Genomic DNA, 13,060 nt, shown 5'->3' with positions numbered 1-13,060 from the left:
AGAAAAGAGGCTGCCTGATATTAATATCATGTCTTCTCTGCATTTCACCAAGTAGTCATTTCTTTTTCAGGTTTAACAAATTTCGCTTTTAAAAGCAAATATCCTCAGAAAAGATGCCTGTGAATTATGTCTTAATAAGAATAACTTTCCTTCTATATCCTTTCATAATAATGATGTCTTTAGTTTTTAAAAAGTTTTATTACTCAAACGTGCAGCTCTAAACACTATAATTTAGTCTTGTCCAATCTTTAAAACTTTGATATGTGTCTAAGTGTCTTTCAATCAACATGTGCCCTCTCCACCCCTTTCTTTTTGTTACAATTTCTCTGAAGAACTCTGGCCTCCAGACCTGTTGAGTTTCCCACAATCTGGATATTGCGTTTGTTTACTCCTGGTGAAGTTCAACATGTTCCTCTGTAATTCCTGAAAACTGGCAGGGGACCTAGAAACAGGACCAGTCTCCAGTCCAATCCCTTTGGTGGTAAAAGCAAGACTCTAAGGGGCACATTGTGTCTGGTGATAGTCTAACTCTATCATTTCATTTTAATTTATTAGTTGAAATACTCTAAGAAGAAGACATGTCTTCTCACTATTTGATTCCCCAGTGGTACAGTTCACATGAACAGAAGCAACATATGAGTTTAAAGAGGCATAATGACCAGCCTCACAATGACTACTGTCACTAGCTGAGATAATACCTGCTGCTAGGGAGAAATGTGTGGATTACACCAATCTTTCCATACCTTCCTTCCAAATTTGGAAATTTCTTCTCCAGAATTTTCTTTTGCTGCTTAAAGTCTGTGGCCTTTCAACACTAAGAATGTTAGGTTTTCTTCTTTATATACAATACATGCACACTTAGAAAAATCCTTCAACCTTATCCCTTGCTGAATTGGCACATTTGAAAGAAAAAGCATTAAAACCTTGTAATCCCAGGCCTTTCCCCACTTTGAGGGACTGAGGAAGGAGAAGTTCTACATCTCTGGTAAGTATCATATATTTCATGCCATTATTAGCAAAAATTGAGTGACAATTACAATCATCAGTTTTTTACACTTACCATCATTTAAAAACTTGGTAAAAATACTCAGCAGTTCACACATACTCTGCCATGTGGGAGAACTGGAAACATTTGAATTAATTCTCTGGAGGCCTTGAACTTTCTGTACTAACATTACTGAAACTCTAATGCCTACCAATAAGTCATTCATCAACTGCGTTTGAACAATATGATTTCCAGCAAATTTTCTACAATGAAGAAAAGACATCATTACAAAAGAAAAGTCAAATTAAAATGTCACCATTTCTATCACTCTTCAAAATAGCACATTCCTCAATCAAAGGGCCAAATTCCATTTTAGATTATAGTAGACATATATGCCTTTCTCTTCTAGTCTCATGTACATTCCAATTATGTAGACATTTATTGGAAACTTTCAACACTCTTAACTTACTGCAACATTTGCCTCTTTCCAGCCAATGACTAGCCTCACTTCTCTTTTTTAGAGTAAGAATAACAAATTAAAAATGAACAACAAATTATAAACCTCAACACTCCCTCAGCCTTGATACACTTTCTTAACCTGACTTTCTCCTGCTTCACCATCACTTCTTAGACACCTTGGCTAGTTCATGCTGTTCTCCATGACCTCTTTATGTTAGAGCTCTCCATTACTCAGACCCTAGTCCTCTTTTTTGTCCATCTAATTCATTCCCCTGATGCTGATCTCATCTAGCTAATTCATTATCTTTAGATTATAATCTATATGCTGTCAATTCCAAAATTGTTATCTCCAGCCCAGACCTCTCCTTATAATTCCAGACTTGTATCTGAAGCTTCCTACTCACTATCTTCAAGTGGATGTCTAACAGACACCTCAAACTGAATGAACCTATCTTCAACTCCAAACCTGGGATCTCTAAACTACAAAAACTCTGTAATCATCCTTGACTTCTCTCTTCATTCCACCCTGCTGGCTCTACCTTCCTTCAAAATATGCCCAGAATCAGACCACCTCCACTGCTACTCCAAGCCTAGCCACTCTCATCTCTCGCTTGGGTTACTACAATAGCCTCCTAATTGGTCTCCCAGCTTCTATTTTTGCTCCTTTAAGCCAATTCTCAACAGAGCAGAACACAGAGTGATAATATGAAAACAGAAGTCAGGGAAAACAGTTGGGGGTTTCTGAAAAAGTTAAATACAGAATTACCATATCACCCAGCATCTACTCCTGGGTATATGACCAAAACAATTGAGAACAGGGATCAATGTTTTAACAACATTATTCACATTAGCCAAAAGATAGAAATAACCCAAATGTCTATCAACAGATAAACGGATAAACAGATAAACGGATAAACAAAACTGTGATATATACTAGTGTGTGTGTGTGTGTGTGTGTATGAATTATTATTCAGCCAAAAAAAGGAATTAAATTGTAATACATGTTATAACATAGATTAACCTTTAAAATATAATTGAAATAAGCCAGACACAAGAAGACAAATATTGTATTCCATTTATCTGGGGTATCTAGAACATGCAAATTCAAACAGACAGAAAGTAGAATGAATACAGGCTACTAATATAAGTTATGGGAAGGGATAAAAAGACTGTGAATTCTCTTTTGGACACATTGAATTTGAGACACATGCAAAATATTCAAGTTAAGATAGATAACTGACTATATAAATCTACCGCTCAGGGAAGAGAGCTAAGTTGGAATGATAAATCTGGAAATCATAAGTACAGAGCTAATGGCTGATATCAAAGAAGTGGATGCTATTAAATAGTCTAACAAAGAAAATTAAAAGGACAGAACCCACATTTAAGAGATAAACTGAGAAAGAAGAGCCTAAAAGGCGACAGAGAAGGAGCTCCTTCTTTGTAAGGCAAAAGGAGACCTTGGGTTAAGGGCAGCCCACAGATATTACTCCTACTCTCCCCAGAACCTCCCTGAACCAACACCCAAGATATTTGAAACATAAAGAGGCATAAATACACAAGAACAACAAATAGACAATGAGACAATAATACAATTGTAAAAGCTACAAAGCAGATGGATAAGTCATAACTAACTTAGCAAAATCAAGAAAAGTGACTACTAAGCCAGAGAACAAATCCAGAAGCTACCTAATTTGCAGGCCCAAAAGCCTAAGAAATTGTGGGCACCAGGTACTTCTTGATGTGGAGGTAAATGTAGGGCTGAAAACAGGAAGACTGACAACAAGTTTGGTGAAATAAAATAAAAACACTGGATCATACCTCCAAGCCAGCAAACAACTGGTCTACCTCTAGAGACTGTAAAACATCAGGTGTCCGGACAGGAAGACAGCACACACAGAAAAAGTAGCAATACCATATTACAAACAGAAATTAGGTAAATATATGCAAAATAAATGCCAAATGCCAGGACTTCAGCTTTCAGACCCAGTAATCAGAATATTAAGCCAATGGTTTTGAAGATTCTTCCATGGTGAGTCTACTACCCATGCAAAAAGACTGACATTAGGGGTTCCCCAGAGAAAGAGCCCAACTGGTTAACCCACAATAAAACCTGTAATCAACCACACCCATGTGCACAGAGATTCAAATAAACCCTCAGTGCCCCCTTCTTAACCATGAGTGCTCAGCCTAGGATCACCGGACTTCTGAGGAAACCTTCTAGCAACAAATATAGCGACCAAAGCAGCAAACAGAAAAAAAGCAACTTGGAAGAAATAGAAACTATGTAAAGATAAAATACTTTAAAAAGTTGTCATTAATATCTTCAGAGAGATTACAGAGAGTATTTCATCTACAAACTAAGAACAGGATGCTATGAAAAAGAAACTTTCAGGTAGAGGAAAGAGTTCTTCCCTTTCTGCTCTGGCTGGTTTTTCTCAGTGGTTAGAGCATCGGCCTATAGACCAAACGGTCGCATGTTCAATTCCCTGTCAAAAGCACGTAGCTGGGTTGCAGGTTCGATCCCCAGCCCTGATTGGAACCAGTGTGGGAAGCAACCAATCAATGTGTCTCTCTCACATTGATGTTTCTCTCTCTCTCTTCCTCCCTTCCATTCTCCCTGAAAATCAATGGAAAAAACTAAATAAATAAATAAATAAATAAATTCTTCCCTTTCTCATTTAGTCTCATAGTAACTTATATTTTTAAAAATTAAATGTCAAACCTCTAAAAAATAAATTTAAATAATCTGGTCTAACATTTATGGAGAGGGATAGAAAGGAGCACATTATGGAACTTTTAAAATTTTTCCTTTGTACAAAGACAATGTACAACTGCAAGTATGCACAAGCATGCAAACATGTAACACTTGCCTATTTTCTTCTGTGATTTCAATTAAACTCTTCTGTAGAAAATGAAGCACTGGAAGGAAAAGAATATACTAATAAAACAGAATTTAAAAACTTTGAACTTTAACTTCAGAACAAGAAAATATTTTAAATCACTGTTACCTAAAATGATATCATAGTATAGAAGTAGAAATTTAAAAGAAAGGAACATGATATACCTTAGTTATCTGCAGTACTCTATCTACTGCCAAGAAACTTAAAAGAACCTGTTCCAAAATGACTCATACAAGCAGTCACCTCTCAGAATAAAATAAAATAATAAGACTTACCATTTTCAAGAAGATTATTAACGCTTGTTATACCTGTGAGAGAGAAAATTAACACTGGTAAGAAGTTTCAGCACCAAAATTAACATCATTTAAAAACAATGATGTAGTGACCGGTGTTAACCAGGAAAATTACTAGAAAAGAGCTGGCTTACCCAACTTAAAGTTCTCCATACAGGAAGATATATTGTCAATTACTTTCCTATAAGAGTATAGATCAGTAGTATTCAATTCTTCCTGAAGACGAGAAGTAAAACTTTGTATGGCCTCAGTAAGAAAAAATTCAGGCAGGCAATTTAGTGAGCTAGAAAAAGAAGCAAATATTGAAAATCTTGACAACTCAGTAGTATAAGGATATGTGAAGGAGAGGAATCATTATACATGAAGGAATTATTGAACCAGACCTTCACAATACTGCCAGAAAATAACTCAGATTACCCTCAACAGAGTAACCAGAGTGATATTACCAAAACATCATATTATTCCTCTACCTGAAATCATCCAATAATGTCCCACCCAAAGTAATAACCAAAGTGCTTACAATGACTTGTAAGACACTGTCGATCTGGTCCCACCGTTACTTCTCATCTTGATCCTTGTTCACTATCTCTAGCTACATGGTCTTCCATTGTTCCAACAACATGCCAAAGCCTTTGATCTTGCTACTTCCTCCATTCCTTCAAATATAACCAATAATCATTCCCTCATCCCTTTTGGGTCAATTTCAAATATCACTCTATCAATAACTGAGCAAAGATATCTAAAGTGACCACTATGTTTTAACTCTAACCCTCATCCCATCCTTGGGTCTCCCTTTCCCTGTTCTCTGCTTTATTTTTCTCCACAGCACTCATACCACCTAATTCTATATATTTTGCTTCTTTATTTTGTGTATTTTCTATCTTCCTCTTAGAATGTAACCTTCATTCTAGACTTATTCACTGTATCCCCAAAGCCTAGAATACTTTCACACATAGTAGGTGATCAGTAAAAATTCACTGAATGAATAAATTCAATTCAATTTTACATCAATTAATTTAAATCAAAACCAGTAGGCATTTTTTTAAAATCTGGCTAAACCGTCCTGAAGTTTTTCTAGAAGAAAAAAATATCAAAAATGGCAATATTCTGAAAAAGAAGAGCCACTAGAGCAGTGGTTCTCAACCTTCTGGCCCTTTAAATACAGTTCCTCATGTTGTGACCCAACCATAAAATTATTTTCGTTGCTACTTCATAACTGTAATGTTGCTACTGTTACGAATCGTAATGTAAATATCTGATATGCAGGATGGTCTTAGGCGACCCCTGTGAAAGGGTCGTTCAACCGCCAAAGGAGTCGCGACCCATAGGTTGAGAACCGCTGCTAGAGCAAGCATGTCAAACTCAAAGGCTAACACAGGCCAAATAAATGAGGCATGCAGCCCTCAGGCCGCAAGTCTGACATGCTTGCTCTAGAGAGATGACTTGCTCTAACATATAAACTACATTATCAAACTATAGTAAATAAAAGTGTGGTGTCGGTGTATAAACAAACAGTCCCAAGTCTAAAACCAAACCAGGGAAAGAATTTTTAATATTGGTTATTTTTTATCAAATTGAACGTTTATATGGCCCAATTCCCTTCCTTTTCTCCTTACCTTGCCAAGACTTTCTTCAAGGGATTCTTCAGACTCAAAGAAAGATAAATGCCTGCTAAAATATCCAGGCAACTTCTAATAGTGGGATCACACATGCCGTTTTTATCTGCCTTCTCCAGTAAAGGCACAATCTATAATCCAAAAAATTCAAAGTCATAGTAATTTTTAAAAATATCAAGTATAACAAAGTAACATGGATTCAACTACTCTTTTAATTCTCAATTATCATGTGAAATATTTTCTACTCTGCACTGTTAAGGATACTGATTTAAACACCTATTTCAGTATTTATTAACTTTATTAACATGTCCCCCAACTCCCACTTTACCCTCCAGACCCACCTCCATTGAGAATTACAGACCTGTCAATGGCTTAAGGTACAGGAATTCTGTAGCACAACTGAAAACCAATAATGCATTTAATTGCTTTCCAAAAAAATATTATGCAAGTTCAAATGATAAAACCTAATATTGAAATACTAGTAAGGACAGTCTTTACATTTTAAATTAACTTTTTAATGTGCCTGCTAAACAAGTTTTGAAGATTCTGATTAACAGAAATCATTTTTTAAAAATTTATCGCCACAAAAGGTATGTATAGTTATCACATTATCCTATCTACTTACAGCTCCAATGGTGACAGAAGCCTGAATGTGGCTTCTGTTGCTACTATGAATAAAAATACATACAATAAACAGAAAGAAAAACCTATTCTTTAATGCTACATTGGTATTAAATAATCAGGACTCAAAACTTATCAATTAATTTTAAAAGTCCATAACAGCATGATAATCTTCAAGATATATCCATGAATATCAATTCAGCCTTACCTGTTTAACATAATGAATTTGTGACACTCCATCGGTGAGTTGTACACAATGTAACAGCAAAGAAGCTAGATTTTCTCTTTCCACATCAGCCAAAGCTATATAACATACACACAAAAATTTATTCAGTGATTTAACAGTATATGGATATGAGTTTGCCTTTGTTACGCATTCTATAAAATTTAAGTATTTATAAACCCAAAACACCAGGCAGAACTTAGCCTGAAACAGTATTTTAAGAAAACCATTTTACATCCAAAACTGAATATAAAGAACATGGGGAAAAAAACAGCAAGTGTGCACATTAGGTGATATGAAGTCCCAGACATAAAATACTCTATTTGCAACCTAGAAAAGAAATAGTCAGAAATCACTTACTTCTCAGAGTTTCAAGGTCCTGATGACAAATGGTCAATGCAGTAACTTGTATTTCTTTCCTCTTCTTTACCACCATTTTAAAAGAAAGCAGCCACTGCACGAAAGAAGAGTTTAAGGCGTTGTCCTAATGCAGTTCCTGAACATGTTAGGTCAGATAACTTTTTGCTGTGGAGTTGTTGTCCTGTGCACTGTAGGATGATTAACACATCCCTGGCCTGTACCGAGTAGATGTTAGTAGCATCTCCCTCACACCAAGTTGTGACAACCAAAAAATATCTCCAGTTATTGCCTCATGATTCCCTGGGGAGCAAAGTTGCTATCGGTTGAGAACCACTGGTCTAAGGATTTCTGCTTTGAAAAAGAAAAACTTTTTTTAAGCTCAAGAAGAGTTTATTATTGTCTATAGTTAATTTTACCTAATATAAGCTAGTCTTTGTATTTTAAAATACAGCAAGCCTTCACTTTAATAATAACAAAAGAAACCAGCATGGTTTTCCAAAAATAAAGTGTATCTAACTAACCTCAGTAGCTTCTTAGACTGACAGATCAGGAGATATCATAATATACTGTATCCTGATTTGTGCAAAGTATTTAATAAAAAAAAAAAAAATGTGCCGAAACCGGTTTGGCTCAGTGGATAGAGCGTCGGCCTGCGGACTGAAAGGTCCCAGGTTCGATTCCGGTCAAGGGCATGTACCTGGGTTGCGGGCACATCCCCAGTAGGAGATGTGCAGGAGGCAGCTGATCGATGTTTCTCTCTCATCGATGTTTCTAACTCTCTATCTCTCTCCCTTCCTCTCTGTAAAAAATCAATAAAATATATTAAAAAAAAAAAATGTGCATACTGTCCTTGTGAGTTTGCTTTTAGTTAACAAACAGAGTTTATTTTAGTTACTTGGGTTCATCATGTACTGAACAAATGTACTTGAAAAATACACACTAATCATATCATGCCATCTGGAGAGAAGTCACTAGGGAAATGCTACATAGGGCTCTTTTCTTGGTGCAGTTAACATTTTTAGCAATCTATATGATGCAGACATTAGAGAACATAACATAGTGAATTTGTAAAAGAATGTAATGTTAATTTATAAAAGATACAAAGCTGGAAGGACATGTTGGATGATGGGATCAGGATTAAAAAACAGCCCAAGGAACTAGAATAAATTTACCAAGATGAACTAGAATAAATGTAAACTGCTGCATTCAGATTAGAAAAACATAATATAGAAATGCAGAATGAGGGTGCAGGAGGAGGTGAAATGTGATTTGAAACAGTTCGATATGTTGTTTGAAACAGCTCATTGTGAGCCAACAGCACAATATGACTGCTAAAAAGCACGTTAGAAGTCAGGTGGATTAAGGGAGTGCATGATCCCTTGGTCATCCCACAAGTCAGGTAACAGGTAGAGCATTAGGTGCAGTGATGGTGGCCACATCTTAAAGATCCATAATGAATAATGGAGCTTCCAAAGACCAACCAGACTTCTGAAGGGCCTAGAAAGCACCGCCTTCGGAGAAGAGCTTAGTTAACCAAAGGTGGTCTGGAGAAAAGAGGACAGGACAAGTGTCTTAAATGGCTGCTGGACTGGTTAGGAGAAAAGGGGTGTAGATGTCTTTTGTTACAGATTAGAAAAAGGACAAGCTTCAGGGAGGCAAATTCCAGCTCAATTTAGAGGAAGACCTCCATGTTCCAAGTATGGAATGGGCTGCCTTTTAAACAAAGAATTCCCAACATTGGGAATATCCCTTTTCATTTGGACTCCGGTTATAAGCCTCCTAACTGGTCTCCTCACTTCTACCCTTGCTTCTGAAAATTCCATTCTCTTCACAACCATCCAAGCAATCTTTTTTAAAAACTCGAATCAAATCTAATTACTCTCTCCATCTTTCCAAAGGCTGCCAATTAACAAGTAGAATAAAATCCAAACTTGAAACTTTGGCCTTCAGGGACCTAAATATCTGGTCCTGACTTTCCCTACACTTCAAGTTCATCTTCTCTTCACCATCTCAGGGGCTCAGCTCTTCCTGCTGCTCTTATTCCTATCTAAGGGCCTTTGCATGTCCTGATACCGCTGCCTGTTAATGCTCATTCCACCAGATCCTTGCAAGGCTACTCCTTCAGGTCTCTTCTAGAATAACCCCTCCCAAGAGAACTCTTCTGTGACCATTCTATCTAAAATGCCACCATTCCTAGCCCTGGTTGGGTAGCTCAGTTGTTTAGAACATCGTCCGATACTCCAAGGTTGTGGGTTCGATCTCTGGTCAGGGCACATACAAGAGGCAACCAATGAATGCATACATAAGTGGAACAACAAATTAATGTCTCTCCCTCTCTCTAAAATTTATTTTTAAAAAGTGTTTAAGAATAAGTAAAATGCCACCATTCCTACTCACACACAATTTCCATTACTTTTTCTTCATAGCATTTACTACTGCCTGAAATTACACTGACTGGTTTATTTGTATATTGTCTGTGCTCCCTAGTCGTAAACTCCATGAAAGCAGCAACTTTTATCTGGTTTGTCCATTGTTTTAATTCTCAATTCCTAAAACAGTACCTGGTACATATTAGGGTGCTTGATAAATATTAGGTTAAAACATGTGAATTAATTAACAAACATTTTTCAGAGATGTTCTAGAAGTGATGCATGCCTTTAACGGCAGAAAGGTGGAGTACCTAGTATCTAAAGTATATTCTATATATGTGACAAGCTAGTCCTGACACTAATGAACTCTGGTCCATTTGCAAAAGATCTCAATATAGCAATGGCACGTGAAAAGCCACTTAACAGAAAAGAGTAATAAAAATGGAGATCATTGGTCAAAGTTTAGAAGGGACAGAGACAGATAATTGGGGAGGCTATTCTTTGGTAAATGGGGAGTAAGTTTGCAGCAGGATTTGATCTTGGGAACTTCGAGACTATACAGAAAAAAGCGCCGAGCTTATGCGCGCTCAATGGGTGCCTACACGTTTGTCCCGATGAACGCGGCCTCCCGCGTAGGGAAACCCCACGCCCACCGAAAGGCACTGCTTAAGTGGCCAGAAGATGCTCAGCAATCAAACTCCTCCTGGGTTCCCGTGGCAGCTTCCCTTTTCAACCCTACTTCACTGCCACCTACATCTTCCTGGCTGACTCCCACAAACATTCTCTAGGCAATTTTCCAACCGTGTGGAGTCCGTGAAATGACAGGGGGGAAAAAGTATTGGTTAAAATGCTATCTCCCAGGAAACCTAAGCGACCAGCAATCAGTTTCCCCGACACTATATTCTCGCGATGCTAAAGAACGGGACTTGGTGTCAGTCACCTGGTGGCCCCTAACCCAGCGATGGAGAGTCACGCGCCACCGCGGGCCTGGCAGACAGGACGCCTGAGATCCAAACCTCGTGCCCGTGGGCGTCAGAGAAGAGTAGCCGCCGCCGAGGTGAGTCCCGGAAGCTCGTACAGTTCTACGGTGTCTCGGCGGCTCTCAACGTGGTCTGTCGACTACCGGGTCGGGGCGACGGGAGGGAAGCAGGAGGACCTGTCGGAGGAGTCATCGCGAGAATTGCGCTCAGGGAACCCTCCAATCAGGAGTCCGGAAAGGTCGTGATGTCACCGGGGAGCGGAAGTCAGAGTGGGGATTTGGTTAGACTCGGACTTTGAGGAGTGCGCGGTAGCTGCCCTCCGGCGCTGGGACTAGCCTGGCAGGTGGGAATCTGCCCACCTCATTCCCGGAGGGAAGCTTAGACTGTGCCCCCCCCCCCCCCCATCCCAATGGTGGGAAACACCTTTTCCTTCACGCAGACACTCGACCTTGTCCCACTCGGCTTGTTCAGCGCAGAGAGGGGCGAAAACTGCCTCCGCCACTCGGGAACGAGGAGCCTAACAATGTAAAAACCTGCAAGCGTGGGGAGGGGGTGGGGCGGGCTTTGAACTGCAGCCACAATAGGAATCTTGAATTTTGACGAAAATGAGAAGTATTGAATGAGCTAACGTACGCCAACGTGTATTGATTCATTCAGCAAATAGATAAGTGCTATTGTCGGAGCGTTGCCAGACGCTAGCCTTGAAAGTTACCCACTATTTAGAGTGCATAGTTTACACGGACCTTAAAAAATAAATACAAAAATTAGGTGCCGAGCACCACCCTAAGAGCTGGGATGGGGGAAAGATCTCGCATAGACGCTGATGCTTTGTTCAAATGCAATTAATTTGCAAAACAACTGAGAAACATTACAGTTCCCCAAACCTTTAGTCACATTGATGATCTTAAGTTTTTATTATTACTTTTCTGAATTTTATGTCACCTTCCCTTGTTTTTCTATGTAGATTTGCCACATTTGTACGTATCACTATAGAAAACCTTATTTTATTTGATTTTGAGCTTTTTCCATGGAATCGTTTTCTCTGGGACTTGACTTCCTTCAGAATTGCTTTTGGCATTCATCCACATAAAAGCAAGTCTCTCTATTTCTTTCATTTGCTGTTATCTAGTATTCCGTTGCTTAATATACCACATTCATGTTTCCATTCCTCTCCTTTGGAGATTTGGATTGTTGATGAATGTGTGCAGAACTTTCTCGACAGCATTGTTTTTATAATACTTTTTTACCAGGACAGATAGTAAGAAATACATTGATCCTATGAACCAGGAGATCAAGGTTAGATTACCAGTCAGGCACATGCCTGGGTTATGGGCTCAGTCCCTAGTAGGGGGCATGTAGGAGGCAGCCAATCAATGATTCGCTCTCATCATTGATGTTTCAGTTCCTCTCCCCCTCTCCCTTCCTCTCTGAAATAAATAAAAATATATTTAAAAGAAATACATTATACCTTGAACCAAGTACACAAATATTTGCCTACATACAACTATTTTGTTTTGTTTTGGGGGAGTCAGCAAAATTATGCTCCAGAAACTGGTACTGTCTTTGTCAGCAAATTATTTGTACAGGTTCACTGTGGGAATTTTAATAATTTCACAAGCCAAATAGCATACAAAATAATATCTCTTAATAAACCAATTTAAAAAAAATAACATACTCCAAATAAATGACAGATTAATCACACTATTGATCCAGACAAGGGAAGATGAAGAGAAAAAGTCCAAATTTAATATGCGGTGTACCTTTTCATTTGAGCCAGACAGGCCCAAATACAAGGGGGCAATTTGGAATTTAGACTGTAGTCCTTGTTTTGGGTTGGATCACTGGGTGCCTGGCACAGTCCACACTTTTAACCAGATTTGAACAGAAGAAGAATGGCCACTTGGCCAAAGTAAAAGTGGAGGAAGTGGTAGGTTTTGTGTGTCACATGATCACCAAAGCTCCTCCCCTCGATACAGTGCCTGGTGAGGTCAGACTCCTTCACTAGTTGGGCTGCAGTTGTATTTCCCCAGCACCTGAGTAGCAAGCTGTCTGCACATCCTCGACACATACACATTTTTAATCACAGCCTTTCAGTCACACGTGGTTCTGGTGGATCAGGGGCCAGCTGACAGCTATGGTCTCTTGGGGTGAGGGTAGTATGGCTCAGGCCAAGTGAGAGCTGCCCCTGCTACCCTAGCCCAGGTGTTTATTAGCCTGGACCAAACTTTCTTGGTCCTCTTTCTGCTTTAGA

General features: G+C 38.7%; 1 protein-coding gene across 1 annotated transcript in view; it reads right to left on the bottom strand.

The window, feature by feature from the left end:
• The window catches only part of THADA (THADA, armadillo repeat containing), a 284,676-nt gene extending 273,481 nt beyond the window's left edge, over positions 1-11,195 (bottom strand). Inside the window, exons 1-8 of the mRNA XM_014447808.2 lie at positions 10,770-11,195; positions 7,461-7,554; positions 7,086-7,180; positions 6,257-6,387; positions 4,775-4,923; positions 4,623-4,655; positions 4,318-4,366; positions 1,061-1,248 (exon numbers count right to left, since the gene is read on the bottom strand). Coding sequence (XP_014303294.1) covers positions 1,061-1,248; positions 4,318-4,366; positions 4,623-4,655; positions 4,775-4,923; positions 6,257-6,387; positions 7,086-7,180; positions 7,461-7,536 — 721 coding nt within the window. The 5' untranslated portion in view covers positions 7,537-7,554; positions 10,770-11,195. The remainder of the gene's footprint in view (positions 1-1,060; positions 1,249-4,317; positions 4,367-4,622; positions 4,656-4,774; positions 4,924-6,256; positions 6,388-7,085; positions 7,181-7,460; positions 7,555-10,769) is intronic.
• Between the last annotated feature and the right edge of the window lie 1,865 nt (positions 11,196-13,060).

The sequence above is a fragment of the Myotis lucifugus genome, unplaced genomic scaffold, assembly GCF_000147115.1.
Source record: "Myotis lucifugus unplaced genomic scaffold, Myoluc2.0 scaffold_6, whole genome shotgun sequence".
NCBI classification, from domain to species: domain Eukaryota; kingdom Metazoa; phylum Chordata; class Mammalia; order Chiroptera; family Vespertilionidae; genus Myotis; species Myotis lucifugus.
The sequence above is the reverse complement of the archived record's forward strand: the minus strand, read 5'-3'. Positions and strand labels throughout refer to the sequence as shown.